The 21,379-nt window shown below is 46.7% G+C and overlaps 6 protein-coding genes across 6 annotated transcripts; 2 read left to right on the forward strand and 4 right to left on the reverse strand.

Moving 5' to 3' along the window:
• Window positions 1-455: 455 nt before the first annotated feature.
• On the forward strand, window positions 456-1,880 carry N7483_012332 (camp independent regulatory protein; the record flags this gene model as incomplete). Its single annotated transcript, XM_057095759.1, has 1 exon — window positions 456-1,880. One exon carries the CDS (start codon window positions 456-458, stop codon window positions 1,878-1,880), a length of 1,425 nt encoding a protein of 474 aa, XP_056941730.1.
• Window positions 1,881-5,288: 3,408 nt separating this feature from the next.
• N7483_012333 (uncharacterized protein) lies at window positions 5,289-6,347 on the reverse strand (the record flags this gene model as incomplete). The annotated part of the gene is made up of 1 exon (XM_057095760.1): window positions 5,289-6,347. One exon carries the CDS (start codon window positions 6,345-6,347, stop codon window positions 5,289-5,291), a length of 1,059 nt encoding a protein of 352 aa, XP_056941731.1.
• A 117-nt stretch (window positions 6,348-6,464) lies between these two features.
• On the reverse strand, window positions 6,465-7,454 carry N7483_012334 (uncharacterized protein; the record flags this gene model as incomplete). Its single annotated transcript, XM_057095761.1, has 1 exon — window positions 6,465-7,454. One exon carries the CDS (start codon window positions 7,452-7,454, stop codon window positions 6,465-6,467), a length of 990 nt encoding a protein of 329 aa, XP_056941732.1.
• A 1,248-nt stretch (window positions 7,455-8,702) lies between these two features.
• Window positions 8,703-10,193, forward strand: N7483_012335 (cardiolipin synthase; the record flags this gene model as incomplete). The annotated part of the gene is made up of 5 exons (XM_057095762.1): window positions 8,703-8,863; window positions 8,912-9,019; window positions 9,083-9,405; window positions 9,457-9,721; window positions 10,064-10,193. The coding sequence occupies 5 exons, from the start codon at window positions 8,703-8,705 to the stop codon at window positions 10,191-10,193; spliced, it is 987 nt and encodes a 328-aa protein (XP_056941733.1).
• Window positions 10,194-10,846: 653 nt separating this feature from the next.
• atrF (ABC drug exporter AtrF) lies at window positions 10,847-15,646 on the reverse strand (the record flags this gene model as incomplete). The annotated part of the gene is made up of 1 exon (XM_057095763.1): window positions 10,847-15,646. The coding sequence occupies one exon, from the start codon at window positions 15,644-15,646 to the stop codon at window positions 10,847-10,849; it is 4,800 nt and encodes a 1,599-aa protein (XP_056941734.1).
• A 2,205-nt stretch (window positions 15,647-17,851) lies between these two features.
• Window positions 17,852-20,312, reverse strand: N7483_012337 (uncharacterized protein; the record flags this gene model as incomplete). The annotated part of the gene is made up of 8 exons (XM_057095764.1): window positions 17,852-18,149; window positions 18,231-18,331; window positions 18,390-18,667; window positions 18,723-18,783; window positions 18,835-18,955; window positions 19,029-19,207; window positions 19,265-19,453; window positions 19,518-20,312. 8 exons carry the CDS (start codon window positions 20,310-20,312, stop codon window positions 17,852-17,854), a joined length of 2,022 nt encoding a protein of 673 aa, XP_056941735.1.
• Between the last annotated feature and the right edge of the window lie 1,067 nt (window positions 20,313-21,379).

The following is a 21,379-nucleotide window of genomic DNA, read 5'->3' on the forward strand; positions in this document are numbered from 1 at the left end:
AATTGCCGCAAGACCCGTGGTACGAGTCCTATTCTTTCTTAACCAGATCCCCATAATCTCCAAAAGATCGGGTGCAACCTACTAGGTCCGTGCTTCTTTCTCTCTTTCTCGATCCCTGAGAAGAAAAAAGGAGGGGTTAACTCAAAAACCACCCTCCACGCCCACTTTCTCCATACCCTGGTCGATCTTTGGCGGTTAACTTCTTCTTTACTTTTTAGGAGGAGAGAGAAGAAGAAGAAACAAAAAAAGGAAGAAAATAATAAGGATTTTATTCTCTTATTGGACTTTCCTTTTTATTTTCTTTACCTTTTTTTTATTTCCTTTTTTTTTTTTTACTTTACTTTTATTTTCTTCTATCAAAGAGAGAGAATATCAACTTTACATTCCCTTTTTCTTACTACTTACTCCTCCTCTCCTCCCCCTCCTTTTTACCCCATCTCCGCCTTCCCTACATCATGGTGAACGGGACCGCGGCGGTGTTAGAGCCAACATTTACCGGCTATGTGGCTACCACTCAAGATGCGCTCATCTTATTCGAGGCTTGTTTGACCGGCGTACTACACCATGTCCCTCGACGACCTCACGATCGAGAACGGAGTCATCTGGTACGAAGTGGGAGTGTCTTCATCTATGAGGAGAACTCATCGGGTATCAAGAGATGGACAGATGGAGTTACTTGGAGTCCTAGTCGCATTCTAGGCAATTTCTTGGTCTATCGCGAGTTGGATAAACCATTCCCACCTGGAGAGAAGAAGCGCGCCATGAAGAAAGCAAATCGTCGACCAGCACCGCCCACCCGACCTGGAGAGCCTTATCCTCGACATGATAGTAACGGGTCAGGGTATTCCCCCACATCACCTTCGGGAGCATTTGGGGACCGACCACATCAATCAGAAGTGGAGCGCGCGTTGGTGGGGTCGCTGGTCGACTCTTATGGCTTCAAGGATTCCGGCTTGGTCAAGAAAACAATGAGTGTGACGGTGTTGGGAATAACGCATCACCTGGTCTCTTACTACAGTGTGGACGACGTCATGCGCGGGGTGTTGAACCCACCTTCTATGGTCGAATCTCTACGTTATATTCGCCCACGCGCCGATTTGACGCAGAAACAAAGCTTCCGCGCCCCTATCGATGATCTGGAGTCCAATGCTATGGAAAGCGCCCATGATCCCTCCCACGCTGCTCTCTACGGTTACCGCCCCCAGATGATGGCTCCACCATCCTACGCGATGCCTACCCCTTCTGCCGATTTCTATATGCACCCCAGTCACTATGCGACCACTCACCCCCCGCAGACAGGTCCAATCGCAGGATACTCCATGGGTGGTACCATGCCCGGTCAACCAGCTCCGAATCCATACCTCCCTTCGCCTGCCGTAGCCGCTGCGATGGCACCTAAGCAAGAGGATTATCATGCATACCGCGCGGGGCCTTACGGAGGTAGTATGGACTCCATGAGCCATAGTCTATCTTCATCCATCTCCGGTGGTCTCAGCTCTACGATCCCTAGTTCTCTGAGTGAGCGCAACCGTTCAACTTCGGATCACAGTCCATCAGCCTACCGCAACTCCTCTATTTCATCTCGCAGCGTCGCAACGGATGCCACGTCACCTATGGATCCTTCAACGCCCGCTACTTATTCCCGAAGCAGTTTCAGTTTGTCTGGCCAGTTGGATCACAATCACCCTAACCACCCACTTGACTCTCGCGGTCTAGGTCCTCTGGATCCGAGTGTCCCTCGTCGGGAATCGAACCCCGTTCATCCCTCTTATTACGCTCAGGCCGACCGTTCTCAGTACTACGTTGGTGCAGCTGCGCCCGTCAATCATCCCCATTACGCGGCATGGACCACAACTGCACCTGCTCAGCCCCAAATTTAAATTTCAATTCACGCGTGTATGGAGTTGGGGGCTGGTGGTTGTGGATTCATTCTTTTTTCCTCTTTTAACTGCTCAGGTGTACGGAACTATTTTTTATCTGTTTTGTTTGTGTTTTTTTATCTCCACCAATTCTCCAGTTACGGATAGGAGCTATGGTGGAGTCGGGTGGTACTCTGATTGCGATAACCTCATGTTAATGTTTTTCCTTCTATTTTACCCATGGGATGGATTCGTGTTCTTTGCTCGGCAATAGACTTCTGGCTTTCGGAGCGGGCGGTTGCAACCATCATGAATCATGAGTTTGCTCAAGTTTTTTTTTTAACCCTCCCATTCCAAGTGTACTTCATGTCTGTCTATATGGCCCTTGAGCCCTCTTTTCCTTTCTGTGTGGCTCTCTGCTTTTCCTCCCCTTTTATGTCCTTCCGGGAACTACCTCCCTGGCGTTTTGTGTGATTCCCTGACGATGTGATGCAAACCCGACAACCCAAAACGTTTTGTTTTTTATTCCATATTATTTTTTTTCTCTTTTGATTTTCCTATTCCCGAATATTCTATATTCTGCCTCTCGCTTAGGTGGTTGCTCTGTTGATCATAGTTTTGTGAACCTCTTACGTAGAGTCTAACAAAACTTGGATCAGGGTTTATTTTGAAATCTGTGATATATCAAGGTTTGAAGTTCTCCACTTGAACTTAAGCGAGATCATGATATGACTAAGGTTCATGTTGGATGTGCTGGTGTTGGAGATTTTGGTGGTGATTTTCGTTCTGTTCCTTGTTACTTTATGGGAGGATATCTGTTTTGAGCTTCAATGAATTATACCTTAGCTGATGATTATTACTGATACATGTACCCCTGTAAACTTGAGAAGTTGAATCTGAGTTAATACTAGTAGTAAGGTCTACTGCCAGTGCTCACTTCATATGCGTTGCCTTATGTTGGACGGTGGCTAACATGTGCACATGGATCAACCCGCGGACTACATCAATCATGATATTGCTAGAAATTAGAAAAGATTCAACTTCAAGTTAAAGGTACTAGTATAAGCTTCTATGTAAGGTACTATATTAAGTATAGCCTTTCAAGGTTATTATCAAATCATGTCATCAAACCCCAACATTTAAACTAAATTTAAGTTTAGACTATACTAGGATTGCCTAATTGGGTATAATGCCATACTTCAATCCAACTTCATAAGAACCTCAAGTACTGAGGTCAAGTTGAACCACTATACAAACATAGATCAAACATCAAATTTCAAATTGAACTTGAAAGCACTTGAGGGTAAGACTGCCAGTGAGTTTACCTGTGCCACTCACTCTATATCATGCTCAAAGTGATTACTGATTTGATAATAGTACACCCAACCAACACATGTGCATATTGACATAAAACAGAGAAGTCATACATTGATCTTGCAACGCATGGTACAATATCCTGATCACTCATTCAGCGTTCATATTCTAACCTTGGAACTCGACAACGTAAAGCAACAAGTTAGAAATCATTCAGAGCTACAATGAAGAGCATAGCCTACGGGATAGGCGTTTGCCTGGAATATGAGTGAGTCATCCAAGCATTCAGTTCTATGTTGACCACTTATGGAAATGAACTAAAAATATTTAGAGTCACAAGCTTCGACGACCAAGCACTGGAAGTAACTCCAGGGCTGCGAGTGAGGTTCAGTTATCCGCCCCAGGTCAAGTCCGAGTCATCAATCCAAACGCAACCTCAAAGCCGAAACACCGGAACATCATTCCGTGAAATACACAAGATATCCAGACACAACAACGATGAGATAAGACTGGCTGATGGTACTGGATTGCCTATCTCCACATCTCAGGTAAGACTTTCCAACGCGTATTTGGGCCAAGTCAATCGCCCTTACACACACTCATTTACTGACTACCATTACAAGGCGCTGATTCGAGAAATCCGGGAGATCATGCAATTACCCTTGCGAAAACTTTTGCAAATTGAACTCCAGACCTCTCGCTATCCACGCAAGTGCAAACCCCGACTAGCGTGATGCCATGGGCGCTATTCAAACATCCCACATCAATCTGGAATCGATATACATTCCGAGAGTCATTTGTGGGACTTTTTGCTCAGAACAGATCTAAGGAAATGAAAACCTGCGAAAATGACAAACTACGACCATTGAAACCATGAAGAGAGCCTTCAATGATTCTGAGCTTTGAAAGCTCTTGCAACTCAGCTCAAGGACAGCACTGAGGTCTATTAGAGTGTCCGGCGCCCTTTTGGATATTGTACTCTTGGTTTATTTCTATTCGTTATTCAGTGAGATGGGTGAAGTTTATACAATGCATCCTTTGGTACAGTCACATGTTTACTACAAGGCGATGTCCAATTGAAGACTCGGAGACAGGTCTTGTTGACAAATTTTTGGGACGAACCTGAAATCGAATTTCTATCTAGTATTGGCCATTTTTCGATATCGTAAATGGAAGATCTGGGTTCAGTCTGGAAGGTGGGCTCTAAAGGAGGAGCATCAGTCTGATTGAAGCGCTGGACTTGATATTGAGAAGAATGGAAATTTGAAGTTTACCGCCTATTGCAATCGTGTTCTCATCGAGACATTCTAAATATTGTTACAATTTACCAGCCTCGTTCTCTTCCTATAATCGAGGACTTGTGTCTTGAAACTAATCTGTTACCTGTACACATGATTTTATTTTGATCCTTGACTCGAACTCGACATTGGGGGTAATATGGAGAGAAGATTTGGTAGTTTTGACATTCTTTAGGGAGCTGAATTAAAAATTCAGTAGCCATGAGTATTCATAACCATTCTTTGTTCTGTGGGGTGAGATTAAGTAGCTCTTGGATACTAGATCTGGTGAGAGTAACGGAAGTGGTAGTAATGGGATCAAGCTCAACTGATATGTCCAAATATTTGAATCTAAAAGGAAAAATACTGAAGTTTGCTTCTTTGAAAAGGATGAAATGAATATATGTTATTATCGAGGGGAAAGTGATTGCAAGACCATCGAATCGAGGGACTTGAGTCCACTCATCACTGGACTTGAAGATAGAACGAGTCATTTACTTCATCCAATATTCCCGAAGTCCATATGCTTCATCTTGTCACGTTTCATCTACCTACTTATGTCTCGTCTACTCATGTTCCATATATATTACTCGCCTGGTCTGGACTCTTGATAAACTTGAGCGGGACAATTTCATCTCATTTCCACTGACTAAACCCTAGCTACAGCTCAGTCATAATTGCCGGACAGACCATTGCTCTGCGTCATCACATCCTGGCGGACACCAAACTGGCTCTGAGGAGGCCGAACCATCGACGATCCTGTCAGGACTGGTCTGTTGCTCAAATTGAGACCTCGACGACGCCGATCTGCCAGGCCTGGTCTATCGCTCAAATCGATTCAAACGAGGCCTGTCTCCCCTTCAGATCTTCTCACTGGGCGAGAAGGGATGGTATCAGGCGAAGGTACGTCCTGCTCTGTTCTCTCAACTCTCATTCCACGACCAGACCAGTTGATACGACGTCGAGGCCGACCCTCCTCTAGCCATTCATGTCTTCTCACTGAGCTAGAGCGGCAACTCAGGGAAGGGGGAGGATTTAATCGCTCCTCTGCCCTCTCAGGCTCAGGCCTTCTGTCCCGATCGGACCGGCTCATACGAGGGCGATATCGTTCTTCCTCTAACACTCCAGATCCTCTCATTGAGTCAGCATGGGTCATGTAAGATGGCGAGATTGAGTTCTCCTCACCCTCAGCTATTCTCTCCTGGTCAGACCACCTCATACGACGTTGAAGACGCGCCTCTGCCCTCTCAAACCTTCTCTCACTAGATCGATTCACACGGGGTCGAGTAGATTCCTCCTCCGCATTCTCAACACTTCTTTCACGATCAGATCGGTTCTCTCGAGGTTGGAGTAGCCCCTCTGGCCTCTCAGACCTTCTGTCACGATTAGACTGGTTCACGCGGGGTCGAGTAAATTCCTCCTCCGCACTCTCAATTCTTTTTTCACGATCAGACCGGTTCAAACTAGGCCGAATTTCCTCTTCTGCCCCCCGAATTGTCACAATGATCCGAGGTTGCTCTGCCATGACCTCCTCGACTTTTCCAAGTTGAATCGCGGGAGTTGCTGGGGAATCCATAGAGGCACTTGGCTGGCCTTGTATCTGTCTGGTAGATTCCGCTTCGAGAGCTGGTTTAGTGGGCCGGGTGGTTGACTGGGTGGTCGGTTGTGCTACCTGACCACCGGCGTCAAGCTGGGTTCCCAGTTGGCGTATCTGAGACTGGAGAAGATTTGCGGTGAAGTTGTCATTGAATGAGAAGCCCTGGTTCTGGAGGGCTTGGACTGGGTTGAGGATGTTGTAGCCGTTATGGTACTGTCCGTTGCCATATGCACCACCGTATTGACCACTGTTATTACCGTATTGGCCTTGATAGCCCTGACCCATATTATTCTGTGGCATCTGGCCTTGGCCCTGATTCAAGTTCTGATTCTGGTTCTCCGGAGGTATCTCGACCTATCAAACACACATATAAGCATGTTTTATCTCAATCCCAGCTTTCAAATCAGGTTTCAATCATCAGGTACATACCGTTCTCGTGAAACTCCGACCAGGCATAGAAATGTAATCATCGAAGGTATTTTCAAGCGCGGCAAAATTAAATCCGCGATCGGGATTATCAATCGGCGCAAACTTTTGTCCAATTTCCTGCTGAAAGTCTACATCGCGACGAACCAAAGGCTGGTAACTCGGCAACGAGAGTACCCAATTGGGATAACTCCCATACCAGGATTGCAGAACAGGGTCAATATCCAGCTGGAACTTGATATCGCTGTTTGCGTGTTGCTTCTGGATAAGCATGACGAATGTGAACTCGCGAGGAAGTCCGGAGCGCTGGAGGGTATTCTCTTCGAGAGACCAAAAGATCTCGCCTGCTTCAACATCGTACCGGGGACCACGGGAACTCTTCAACGTGCGAGATGAGCCTTGGATGCGCATCATTTCATATCGTCGGAATTGCTTGTTCAAACTTCCGGAGGGAATCACACTGGCGCTGACTGGGGCTTCCGAGATACCGAGGGATCCAGCAAGACTGAATGTCCATTGCATAGTCTCTGGAGATACAGCACCGAAGATGAGATGGGGTGCATGCATTAGGAATCGAGGATTGGGAGATGGAGATTTATCGGAGCTGGAAGAGGATGAAGAACGCTGTCTCTCTCCATGAATGGAGACTCGAATTGTGGCAGATTTGAATCGATGAGTCTGAGTGTTAGTGGCATGAAACACGAAGCTAATGGCGAGAAAATCCACATTTTGGGCGTCAACATCTGACATGGTGGTACTGGAGTAGTAGCCATGTTGGAGTCGCTGGATATGAGCTGTGATGTATGCATTTCCGGGGAGCCGGCGCTCATAGATACAAGGCCGGTTAAGAAGAAGACGAGGATTTGACATGTTGGAGTCAAGGAGCTTCTTCTGTTTTTTTCCAGGTTGAGTTTTGTGAGGGGTGGAGGAAGAAGGGGGATTTGAAGGTGAGCCATCTTTTTTGTGTTGTGAAGTAGCCATTTTGGACAGATAACACTGGATGCACTGTTGGGACGACAACGCCGTTGTCCCTACTAGACCGCGGCTTATCCATGAGGAATTCACTTGACTGAAGTTGCTAGAGTTATTCCACATCTACACATTGCACTGGGCTAAAGATCTATGAGGAGTTAAAATACGGGAGGCTGTTCGGGGATGATGCATGTTATCAGGCGGCTTCAGATCTTGTCATGTGTAGATCCCCGTCAGGTGAGGACTGGGGTGTGAACGGCCATAATGACTCAAAGTATTCTTGGCAGACTTCATAATAAAGGGAATCCTGTATTGTATTAGAATAACTAATATTATTGGATTAGAAAAAAGTGAAGTTGGTGAAAGGATGATGTTTAATTCTCAAGAAAGGATCCAGATGTCCATCTGCGCCCCCGGGGCCCTGCCGCCGCAATGACTAAATCAGTCAGTTGTACCTAGGTAACAGCCTAGAGATATATGTCTCAGTGATAGGTGGTCCTATGGAATGCTTTAGGAGATGAGGCTCATTCTTAGTGGCTTTGTACTATGATCAGCTTTGAAGCCACTAAAAGTTAACTAATAAAGAACTTGTGGTGTTACCCATCCAGCCTGAGGTGCCCAGGCGGGTGGCATGATGTGGCGGTCTTTGTATTGACGAATAGCGGTTGTGCCCAACATGGGTCATAAATCCTGGTTAGGAAAATGGATTTGCATTATCACAGATATCACGATCATTTTAGCCCTCATAAGATATAGATCGCGAGATTCGATCAAAATACGAGATTAGATGGAAGGAGGATCGGGGGTCGGAAACGGAATAACTACCCTCCGAGATATCATGGAAATCCCCGTAAACCAACTTCTTCATCAACGGGGACCTCGGTTCGGCGAAAACGTGCATCTCTCATATCTCAGGCTTGCTTGATGAGCTGTGTCTCAATTTAAGGCCTGGACTGAGCTGGTTATATCACAAATCGCCCAAATTGTATTATATCCGGAAGTTTTTTTTCTTGATCGTGTGATCTCATTAGCGGTGTTTGTTGGTTTGTATCATTTGCCTAAAATAGCTCTATCACTTTGCATTGCTTGAAGGTTGTGACCAGCTGTTACTCAATATCTTGGTCTATTGTTTGTTGGTTATTGATTGTTTTTGTGCACGCTCATTTGGTTCGGTCTTTCCTTGCTGTCATCCCCTTTGTATCCTGCTTGATCCACTCTAGTCAGTCTTCTTTGTATTCTTTCTCTTTTTGTCGCAATATGCTTTCTACAAGAGCAGCCTCAAGGCTACCTCTTGCACGAGCCAACTGGACTGCAGGCTCTGTCCGATCATATGGAAATTTGGTCTGCCACAAGGCTATCGTGCGCTCCCAATGCATTTCCCCACAGGCCAGACAGCCTCTGTTGACCCAGTTATCAAGGTATGTCAATACTCTGATCATTTAAAACTACAATCTAACGAATACAAGACCCGCCCACTCCCGAGTGCCTCTGGCCTCGGTTCCTAGGACGTTGATCGCAGGCTCCTTCAGAAGATGGACGTCATCAAAGACACCAGACGGTCCAAATGAAAAAAGGTAGGCCTGAGATTGCAACAACAAATATATACACAATAAGTATGTGATCGCTGACCTAGAAAGCTCCAAAACAACTGCTGCTGCCAAGCGACTACTGTCTAAACTTCCAATCGCCAAGACACATGAGAACATCTACACAGTCCCAAACATTCTCACCTTTACTCGTCTTGTAGCAGCACCGGTGGTTGGATATTTGCTTGTCCATGATTACCACACAGCTGCACTCTCTCTCTTCGCCTATGCCGGTATCACCGATTTGGTCGATGGGTACATTGCGCGCAAGTATAACCTGCAAACAGTCGTGGGAACCATCATTGATCCCATGGCTGATAAGCTGCTTATGACTATTGGTGTGGCCTGTCTGGCAGTCAACGGATCTCTTCCTGGTACGAAATACTACTCATCCCTTGCTTGCATATATCTAATCCTTGTTGTAGTGTGGCTAGCGGTCATCATCCTGGGCCGCGACATTGGTCTGGCCCTGTCGGCCATCTACTATCGATGGATTTCTCTTCCCGCACCAAAGACAATGGCTCGTTACTGGGATTTCTCCCTTCCATCAGCCGAAGTCAAGCCTACTGAGATCTCTAAGATCAACACTGCATTGCAACTTGTGTTGGTAGGTAGTGCGATCGGCCTTCCGGTTCTTCCCGAGGCGTTTATCAGTGCCTGGCATCTGCAGGAGGCAATGACAGGATTCCAGTAAGTTATACCCCGATCATCCCAGCATTGCACTTGTTTTGCATTTCTTTAATTTTGAGGGGATTGGTGGGTATGGCGCTCCTAGGTCAGTAGTGGGAACTTTCCAGTACATACGACCACAGGGTGTGGAGAACAGGGCTTCCCGTCCGCTCAGCCGTACTTAAGCCACACGCCGGTCAGTTAGTAGTATGGTGGGTGACCACATGCGAATCCTGACTGTTGTATGTTTTTGTTTTTGTTTTTGCAGTTTCTTTTTCTTTTTTTTTTGCTTCTCTTTTTTTTTTATATATTTTTTTATATTTCATTTCTGTCGATGCTTTTTTGACTAATCACGATTCCCAGGTATCTCGTCGCTGGCACTACTCTCTGGTCAGGCCTCAGCTACGTCTTCTCGAAGAACGCGGTCAAGATTCTAAGCAACGAAGAGATTCAAAAGCGCATTGCTGCAGCTGCTGCGAAGAAAAAGGACTAAATGATTGTCCGCATATCGCATGCCTCTTATCCACCTGTCTCTGAGAGTTAAGGTGATGTATATTACTTGTTTCTTTTCTAGTTGAATACAAAAATTCATATGCACTTTCTGTCGCAGCAAAATCGTTGTCGGACACTTCGAGACACTCATCGAAGAAGTTTTTACCACGCCTTACATTCCTCGAAAAAGTTCGGGTGTTCGACTTTATGGCTCTGAGGGCCTTGAGAGACCCACACCTGGTAGTAGAGTACATAGATGGTATAGATAGCATCGTCACTTATCACGATATCCAAACGTCCGATTGTTTTCAAGTAATGTGTAAGCGAATGAAAGCAGTGAAACACGAGAATCCACGCTCTATCTCGAAGAAGCGAAATCAATTGAGGAGGGATTTGAAATATGGAAGGAGTTGGAAGAAGGAAGAACTTGGAATAAGCTTAAAATTAGCTTGAATGAAATAAATGAAGTAAATAAAATTATTTTGAACATTTTGAATAACAAAGTACATAGAGACATGCCTTAGCATGTTAATGTCCAATCTAACATAGTATGCTAGACACATGCAACTTGAAGCGCTCCATGTAAATGCAAATTAAAAATTTTTAAGCTTGGAAATCACCAAGAACTTGAACTTAGACTCAAACTCGAACAAGTTACTGCTCACTCTTCTCCTCATTTTTCCCCTTGAACAGTCCCTTCACACCCTGAATCAGCGCACCAGCCAATCCAAACACATATCCAAATCCGAAGCTCCATCCACGAACCCGAACAGTATAAATGAAGAAGTAGACCAGGAACCAGTTGATAATGACAAAGGCCATGAAGATACCAAAGCAGCGCCACTTGTCTCCAATGTGCACATTCAACTCAGCCATATACTCCGTACCATCCTTGTACATACAGTACTGGCACTCGGAAGTACTGGTCTCGTTGACAAGGTACCCAGTGCCTGCGATGTTCTGAACGAAGTTATTCGCATACTCTCCACAGGTCATTCCACTAGGAGGAGTGAACTTGGTGGTCTCACCCTCGGCACAGGTAATTTGTACAGAAGGGAGAGTAGCGGAAAGAACACCACGAAGCCACCAGGTAACAGGGTTGACGTAGTACATCCAATATTTCCAGAAAACAGGGTAATCGGCGTAAGGACGAACGATACCGTTGAACAAGTTAACCATAACGAAGAAGAATGGCAGCACGTTCGAGATGACTGTGAATGAAGGTGCGAAGGCACAGATCCACTGACCCCATGAAGCCTGGAAGAGGAAGAACAGAATCGACATAAGGAAGACGTAGCCGGCGCTGGAGGAATCGGTTGGGAAGCCCACAGGGTAGTACCAGAGTAACCAGTAGACAAGACCGGTCACGATGGCGGCGGGGATCTCGCAAATGACGTTGGCGGTACAGAAAGCGACCCAGCCGTAGATACGAGATGGGTATTCACGGGCTTCCCAGAGAGCGCGGTTGATGTAGAACTTAGGTACAACGGAGTTCATGATGATGGGTGGAATCAGGATAATCACGAAGGTAGAGAACATACGATCTTGCATGCTAGCCACGGTGTCGGGAAGCATCCAGAAGGTGAAACCGTTGAAGATACCGATGATAACACTGACGAAGAGCTTTCCATAGTAGTATGATGAATCGCGCCAGTATTGAATGAAGAGTCGCTTGGTGAGGAGCTCGGCTTGGACCATGGTTGGCGCGGCGAATTCGTGGTTGGTGCTGCCAGATTCTTCAATGGGAAGTTTGCTGCGTTCAGTTTTGATGCGTTCGATTTCGTTGAGAAGCTCGCGATTCTCCTCGGAGTTTCGCCATTCTTCGTTCCAGTCGACTTGCTTGCCGTTGCGTTGGGTGGCTTTGGCGGCGGTTTCCAGGATGAACTCAGCGACGTTCTTCGATGGTGGACAGACGAAGCCGCGATCGGCGAAGTACTTGATCACAGAGGCGCCTTCTTTGCCGACAGGGCCAAAGTAGAATGTGTTACCACCGGGGTTGAGGGCCAAGATCATATCGAATTGCTGGATCAGCATGGAGGAGGGCTGGTGGATGGTGCAGACGATAGCCTGGCCAGCTTGGGACAGCTTCTTCAAGAAACGAACAATGGAGTAAGCAGCTTGGCTGTCAAGACCACTGGTAGGCTCATCTAGGAAAAGAAGGAGACTGGGCTTAGCAGCAAGCTCAACACCAATAGTGACACGCTTCTTCTGCTCGACATTCAAAGAACCGATGATGGCATCTTGAATCTCCTCGAGTTCCAAAAGGTCAATAATGCGGTCGACGTAGGCAATCTTCTCCTCGCGAGGAATCTCACGGTCCTGGCGAAGAATGGCGGAGAATTCGAAAGCCTCACGAATGGTAGAGGTGTTGTCGTGCAGATCCATTTGTTCACAGAAACCAGTTCCACGTTGGAAGTCAGGGCCAAGAGGATGACCATCAACAAGCATGTCACCCTTGACAACGCCCATCTTCTGGCGCTGGGCTAGGGTGTTGAGAAGAGTCGTCTTTCCAGCACCAGAAGCACCCATCAATGCGATCATAACACCGGGCTTAGCGTATCCGTTGACCTTGTTAAGCAGCTTGCGGGTTCCATTGCCGTAGGGGACAGTGTATTCAACATCAGACCAGGTGAAGCAACGCTCGCTGGAGGACAGTCGGTTGAAAGCAGCATCTCCGGAGGAAGAAGAAGAGGCCTCACCACGGGCGACAGCAGCGTCGTCACTAAGCTTGGCAACCTTCTCCTCATCGTTGACTGCACCATTCTGAGCGGCAACCTTCTTGGATCGGTTGGACTTCTTGAAGACCAATGCACCACCGCCACCGCCAACAAAAGACAAGAACTCCGCGGCCCAAACGGTGACCAGGATGTAGAGAACAGTGAAAGCAATAACCACACCAAAGTTACGCCACAGATGGTGACGAGTGAACTGGAAGTTCGCTTCTAAATACTGCGAGCCAGGAACCGATGTCTGATCCAAAGAGGAACCAGTCAATGAACAACCTTGATGACCTGCCACAGCACCTTCGCCACGGGGAACAAGTTCACTCGCAGCACATTCCATAAGTCGGCCAGTGAACTCGTTACTCAAGACTGCCTCATAACTGTATGAGATAGGGTTGACATAGAAGAGCCATCCAAACCAAATTGAGCTTCCAATAAGAGTCTGCTTTGGAATCACGTAACCAACATAGAGAATCAACAGGTTAAGTGCGATACCGGCAAAACGAACAGCGTCATCGATACTTGGTGACAGCGCCGCAAACATGCGGTACATGGAGGTAATGCAGAAGGTGGTAGTATAGACGAAGAGAAAGTAGATGAAGAATTTCGACGCGGTGACATCAAGACCTGCCATGAAGTAGACGATGATGGAGAATGGAACGACCATGCAGAAAATAGCTGGGAAATCCACAACTACACGGGCAATCGAGACAGCAGACGGGCGGTAGAAGGCATAGCCCTTGTGACGAGCGACGATTCCTCTGCCACTCACAGCAGGCATGAGCTCAGTCAATTGCAGCCAGCCCAGGAAAAGGATAGAGAAGAAGAGAGCACCACCTCGGGAGAAGGCACCGCTGGTATCCAGAGATTCACCATAGAACAGAGACGAGACGATGAGACCGTTAGAGACAATGATAAAGTACTTGGTGTAAAGCGATGTCTTGTCACCCCAGAGGAGCCAGAACTCTCGCTTCACGCAAGCGGAGACTTGACGAGACAGAGAGACAGTGTAAGGAGACTTCTTAGAGACAGTCTTACTCTTGGATTGAGCAACACTGCTCTCGAAGCGACGAGTATCCTCTTGCTGTGTATCCTCTAGACGCTTCTCATAACTGGAAACGTCGGACTGGATACGCTTGTAGGTCTCGCTCTTCCTGAACACCTGCTCCAGCTCCTCGGCAGTCTTGGGAGTCGATGCTTCGCGACCGGGCTGGAACTGACGGGCATTGGGGTCACAAAGAGAAGTCAAGAAATCAGCAGTTGTCATTTGTTCAGAGCAGTAGAATCCAAGATCAAGGAAGTACTGGCGTGCCTCAATTGCAGGACCCTGGTAAAGCATGCGGCCTTCATCAATGACCATCACCTTATCCATGAGCTCGTAAATAGATTCACCAGCTTGGTAAAGAGTGACGAGGGTAGTGCGCTTGCTAACATCAGTCATGATGCGAAGCGACTTAGCATAGTCAAGGGCAGTACTAGCATCCAGACCACGAGTGGAGTTATCCCAGCAGACAACAGTCGACTTGGTAGCCAGAGTCTCAGCAATACTGACACGCTTTCTCTCTCCACCAGAGACACCACGAACATACTCGTTACCGACCTGAGTGTTCTTGGTATGGCTGATACCAAACATCTTCAGCAGCGCATCAATAATGATAGGAATGCTAGCCTGGTCATGTTTGCGAGTCTTATTGGTAAGAGAGAACTTCAAAGTTTGCCACACGGTCAGAGAAGGGAAATGCTGATCATCCTCAGGGTTGTAGTTGACCTCTCCACGGAAGTAGCGATTTTGATCCTCAGCAGAGAGACCACCATAGCTAACCTCACCAGTAACACCAGCAAAGCCCTCACGCTCATTGGCAATAGTCTTCAAGAAAGTAGTACAACCAGCGCCAGGACGACCCAGAACAAGCATCATCTCACCCTCTCGCACGGAACCACTGAAATCACTGATCAATTCGCGAACAGGCGGCTTCTTGCCGAGTCGCACCTGTGGCACAAATCGACAGATGACATTATACAGATCCGGTCCAAAGGTGCCGACCACAGCATGAGGCAAAGTACGAACGAACGATGCACCAGTCTGAACACCCATCACCGTAAGGTTCTTGAACACAACACCAACTTTCTTCGCAGGATCGCCGGCAGTAGTGCGACGCTCCAGGTGTCCGCTGACAAGGAACTTGCCCAGATCGAAGCCATCGTCGGCCTCGGTATCGGTGTCGTCCTCCAATCCCTTCTCCTCGTCGACGCGCTGGCTGGCGCGGGACTTTAATCGGTTAACACTCTTGGCGGTTGTCGAACGAGTGCGGTGCAGACTCAGTCGGGTCAATTCGCGACGCATTTCCTCCAAATCCTCCATTGCTCCACGGCGGGAGACTGGCTCGCCGGCCTCCTTCTCGCCCCAGCGACCTTCATCGCTAGCATGGGATGCAGTGGATGAAGCGCTCGATGTGATGGTTTCCGAAATAGGTTCGGCGACTTCAGCGGCTTCGATGGCTTCCTCATTGTTGTTGGACGACTCGGTGTGAGTATGGAATTCCTCATTGTTCGATTCATTTCTGGTGGATTGTTCCGTGGTGCTATAGTTCAAGTTTGATGATTCGAAAGTTTGGAAGTTGTTCTCCTCGGATATACTAGTATGGAAACTAGTAGTCGTTTGGAAAGTCGACTGCATCGATTGCTCCGAGTGGTGACGTTGCGCCTCCTCCGGTCGATGGGCGGGATCCATCTTTGCCGGAGTTGGAAATGGATCTACTTAGCGAACCTCAATTGCGGATATTCAGAGTATATTAGGAGATGAAGAGGTGTATGTACAGGAATTGATCCAAGAAAAAGAAAAGAAAATGGCGGATTGCGATCGTAGGAAAAGGTCCTCAGGATCTGGGGGCTACGGGATTGCCATTCATATATAAAAAGGGTAAAAAGAACGAGAGGGTTGATTATGCAGCAATACTATCCACAAGGGCTTAAGTCCGAACTCCTCTCTTTAGTCAACTTCCAATCACACTGCAGATATATTGAAAGAGAAAAAAAGGAGCTCAAGTGGATCCCATGAATCAGCTTGACTCATGGTCTGGGCGGCATCAACCGAAGAAACATTTTGAATTCTCAGACTTTTCAGACGGAGATAGACCCGGCTTTTAGCCGATGACCAACAATCTTTGATTGCAGGATTGATTATGATTGGTTGTGTGGAGTCATCATCGGAATATAGAATTCCATTCTTATTGAAATGTCGGGCTCCTAACTTGGCATAGTAATCACCACCTGGGAAAATCTACCACTGTCAGTGCGTAGCCTGAAAGCCTGGAGCCTGAAAGGATGGTGGATCCCATGCAGGTCGCATTGGAATATATATTCCGGCACTGTTGAAGATTTCGATGACTTTCTTTGACATGAATAATGTGCTTGACTTATAAATCGCCCCCACTATATCCACCCGTGGCCTCCCTGAATCATGTCCCGCGTTCAAGATTGGTGGGTTTGCCACATGTGCAGAACGATCTGTCCGATTCGGCTTGGATCCCGGCAAAGTCGACAATGCCGATCAGCTTAAATTGCTAATTTCTCGCTAGTCGGTAATCCGAGTCCACATAAATCTTTTCGTTGAGCCCCTTAAGACCAAGGACCCTCAAAACAGATTCTTAAGCCTGCTTATCAATCCAGTTCTCAGGTGGGGACTCGACTGTATACCATCTTCGGTTAGCGAGGTCCAAACGAATGCGGGTTCTGGTGCATTAAAATCTGCCGAATCGTTTCAGGTGGTTATGGAAGATATGGGTTCGACTCGTTTGATCAAAAGCCGCTGCATAATGAGCTAGGATCATCCTAGTAGATCAGGCTCGTTTAAGCACCGTTGGCTCAATACATCACACATGACGCATGCATCTGGATGCACAAGGTATTTTGGAAGGGTATAATCCCCGATTTCCAAACCTTGTCGATTTTTGTTGAGATTTATGAAGAAATCAAATGTTTGTGCTCAGTTGAGAGTCTTGAGACATGGTGAGTTCCAACCTTGGAAGTTGAACTCCAAGTCAAGATAAAGATCACGTGTAGATATATGAGATGATCACTATCTACGAGTCATGATTCAAGTCTTCAAAACAGCAATACATATTAATAGATTATTATCAACCCCTTGGATCCCTTCTCCAACTTTGCTAGTTCTTTCAGTCTTGAATGATCATGAAAGACTAGACTTGGAATCGATTCGACATATCTACCCAGGTGCATGATTATGCCCCACTGCACTGCTTAACCTTGGAAGTCCATGCATTCGATAAGGACAATGGCCACGTAGAGATCTGTCCGTTTATGCACGTTTTGGCGGTCTGACTTGTTGCAGCTCTGGAGCCAGCAGATAATGCTGTGAGACCTGAGAAATCATCCGCTCATTCGCATATGATCCGGCTAAGAACCTCGAGAACAGAACTTGAATCTCGCATATTCACGGGAATCAGATCTTTGGATCTAATGCTGAGTATTACTAACGCGCGCCCTTCGAGGTACCATCCATGGATGGTTGCCTGGTAGGGATGTTCAATGTTTTGAAATATGCCCAATAACATCATTCAAAGGTCCGTGTTGAAGCAATTATTGATCTAATAAACCATAATACCGATATGAGTCTCAGGGAGAACGGGCATTCAGTATAGAATCTGTAGGTAGCGTTATCATAGCCTGAAAGGAGTACACGAATGTACGCTGCTGCGTGCACGTCCCGTCTAGCTTAATTGCAGGGTCCACCATGAGCCATTAAAATATCGATAAACACGTTGAATTGAGGACATATGCACACTCAGACTTGGTCCATACCGTACTGTTCAAGTCCCCATTCTCAATCACGCCAACTTGAACGAAGCACCGAGGAAGCAATGACCGAAAAAACATCAAACGAATACCCATCATGTACTCAATTTTCTATTCTGGTTTAGGAGGTATCCCCCATGAAGAACCATGGCCGGCGGACACCACTTAGTGCAGGCGCAGGAAGCTTCATTGGAATTGGAACAGTATTATGGAAGATCTCTGAAGGGGCATATTCACTCTTTGGTTGTGGAGTCGGTTCGTTGTTGGGAATGGTCGTCCCCTCTGAAAAGACGCTAGCTGCCTCGCTAATTCTGGGGGATGTGCCCACAGGCGTCTTGATCGGGACTAGGACACCACATTCCCAGTTACGACAGACCATCCTGGGTTTATTGGCCGCACGGTCCTTGGTGAGACGGCCCCTTGGTAAAAAAAAAAGAAAGTTAATCATCATCTCGTGAAGTAACGATTATTCAAAAAGAGGCGGGTACGTGTTCACTTACCAGGCACTTTCAGATAAATTCGCGCTTCCAACATAGGCCCATCCCTTGCACTCCATATTATCTGCGAGGGCAATGGGTTCCGAAGGCCAAACGTAAGCAAGCTTATGATTGTCAGCAGATGAACAAGGCGGAAACACATGGTCAGTGACAATGTCATACCTTATTATGCATCATGACAGATTTCTCACTCTGGCAATCCCTCATTACATGCTTAGGAAACTTTGCGCCATCCCACCACTTCGATTGAAAGCAAACAGTGCCGGCAGTATCCTCCGGGCGACGATGTGCCTCACGTGCAGTCTTATCTGATGGGAAATACACGTGGAATGAGTCTTGCCATTCCTTGCTGGCTCCCATCATGAGCTTACGTTCGTCGTCAGGGACAATGGCTGATGACTTCCCATAACGCATAATATAGTCCGAAAGGCCGTCGTCACCTGAAATCAGAATCAGCTTTTATTCGGTGATGTTACATAATTGAATCATGTTTACCTTTGAAGGCAAGGTACATGGCCCGAAGGAAATCTTCATTTAGAGACCCAATGGAAGAGGCCTAGAATAAGGTCAGTATAGGTGCCTATCAGTAATTTGTCGAGGAACATACCACATAATCAACATTGATTAGTGAGGATGATTGCAAACCAAAGTGGCTCACAGCGCGACCTAGACCGCAGTAACCAGTCCGTCTCCACCTCTCGTCGGAGTGCACTCCACTGTTCCCACCACTATCCTCAAGTTAGATCCCGAATCAATTGACATAAAAGGGCTGGACTGCGATTCTTCGAATGGTATACTTACATTGTGTGGACAAACGCATAACGTGCAGTCTCACTGAAATCGAAGGAGTCCAATTTGCGAATCATTCCCTCCTCCAAGGTGCTGGCTTTCAAGAAGTAGACAAGCTCTTCATAGAAGAACGTCTTAGGAGTCTCCACAGAAGGATCCTTTTTCTTTGGTAAATCAATAAGAAAAACAGTCTGGTTTGGACATTAGTCAAGGAGGTTTAGCAGGAGGTGTCGGCGCGCCCATCTTACATTCTCCATCAATTCGTTCTCTCCCCAGTCGGTGAGCGTGAGATTGGCCGTCGGAACAACGATGCGCAAATACTCTGGGTGAAATAGGAGCATCAACTTGGAATGCATTATGTTGACTTGACCTTGCATGGGTGGAAAGCAAAGTCTGAGGTGTTTCATGGTCTTGGTCTCGTCAAGCATTTGATCACGCTGGATGGATCAATCAGCGTCTCGCTATGATAGAAATTTGAGTGAAGGGTTTGGTTTCTCTCACCATTGCCTGTTCCTTGGCGCTCATAATGAGAATGAATTTCGTCCGCCAAATGTCACACTTATTGAAAAGCCATTCCATATCCCACAGGTACGAACTGAGTACCGCGTATGCCAGATCGCTTCGCTGAAGCACTTCTTCAAGAGTGATTTCATTATTTCCACGCCGGGTTTTTATGACATGTGTCTTTCTAACTGTGCCCAAAGGATATTGTATTCCCGGTCTCGCAGTAGGCCTAATTGACGATGATGAGGCGGCTGATGAGGATGGTTGAGTAGGAGACGGGGTAATAGTAGGTCGCTTGCTTGCTGCCGACTCAGACACAATTTTCGGAACTTTGACCGGAGATTGCGTTGGTGGAGTTATGGAGCTCTCTGCCTTACGCTTTTTCAGGCGGGCAAGGCGCTCCTGCTCCATCTCTTTTCGATTTAGACCAAGGATACCGAGAGAAGCAGGAAGAGGAGAAGCTTGCTTAGAGTGAATTGGCAATACCTCCTGTGAGGGTTCTTCGTCGGGCTGCTGGTCTTGCAATGACATTGCGATTGCACGCTTGATATCCTCGTCCTCATCTTCTATGTCATCTTCGGCCTCGTCATCTGTATCAGATCCGACAACAGAGCGAGATTTTGGGAACACTTCCACGATATCTGATTGACCATCGGAATCGTTGGTCAGATCGACCACGTCGTTTGAAGGTGGCTGCTGAGGTGATGATGTGCTCGAGCCATGGTCAACATCTCTCAGAGAGACCCGAATCGCCTCTCTCAGATCTGCATCCTCCATCTCATCGAGATCCATTGTGAAGGGCTCCTCTGAAAGGAAAATTCAACAAATAAAATGGTGCGATGAGGATGCAGCAGTAAGCAGGACGATGAGTGTGACGTTAGTTGACTTCAGATGTTGCTGTTACCTAATAAACTCGATGCAACGTCATCTGAGATCCCTGATGTACTTTTGCGCAATAAATAAGGCGATTTTCTCGAAATAAGAATATGGCGATGTCTTGGGAATCATCCACTGGATTGTTGTTGACTCCAAGGTTGACCAAAGAGATGCGGCCCGATTAAGAAGGTGGGTCTACACGTGATTTTGTCAGCCAGTTCAGTGTCGTGTCTCCACACGGCAGAACTGAGCCAATCATAATCCCACTGGAACAGAGCACGCTGATTGGTCGAACCAGAATGGTCACATGACCAATCACGTGTCTTGAGTCCGGCAGATGTTTATGTGCGATAGTGATAGGATGAGAGAAAATCAGACTTGTATTACATGCCATCTAGACCGCCTACTACGTACAGAAAGAGTCTGTTAGATTTATTAGTGCCTCAGGCTTCAATTGTTGTCGCACGCATCAAGTTGACTAACGATACCTAGGTATGTACCAGTCGTTTTGCTGCTAATGGCAAAAATGACAGTAGTATTACTAGATCCAGCTAGGTACCTATATGAAGGTTTCAAATATAGCAGTACTTACCAGTACGTAGGTTTGAGCATTCATCCAGAGAAGAATATATTTTCATCCAAATTCATACTTCAACACCAATTTGAACTTCAAGTTGTCATAGTGAAACTTGAACCTTCCAAGGTTGATAAGCCACCTAAACTTGAACTTGCATCTTCAAGCCGGAATTGGGAGCTGATTTGAGTGCCAATTATCAACTTACACACTTGGAAGTACCAAAATCCATAGCGTTTACCTGGAAAACTTTTCGATTTGACTTTCGCTCGTGTGAAAAGTATAAATCAGGTCGACACCCTTTACAATAGGCATCATGTGGCCTGCTGGGATAGGCTAAGTGTGATTTCAATAGCATAAGAAATCATGATCATCATCGGAAAAAAGGTCCTGATTTAGAGTTGTTGTG

This window comes from Penicillium malachiteum, assembly GCF_028827825.1.
Source record: "Penicillium malachiteum strain IBT 17515 chromosome Unknown utg000005l:1.0-9002435.0:326005.0-9005861.0, whole genome shotgun sequence".
NCBI classification, from domain to species: Eukaryota; Fungi; Ascomycota; class Eurotiomycetes; order Eurotiales; family Aspergillaceae; genus Penicillium; species Penicillium malachiteum.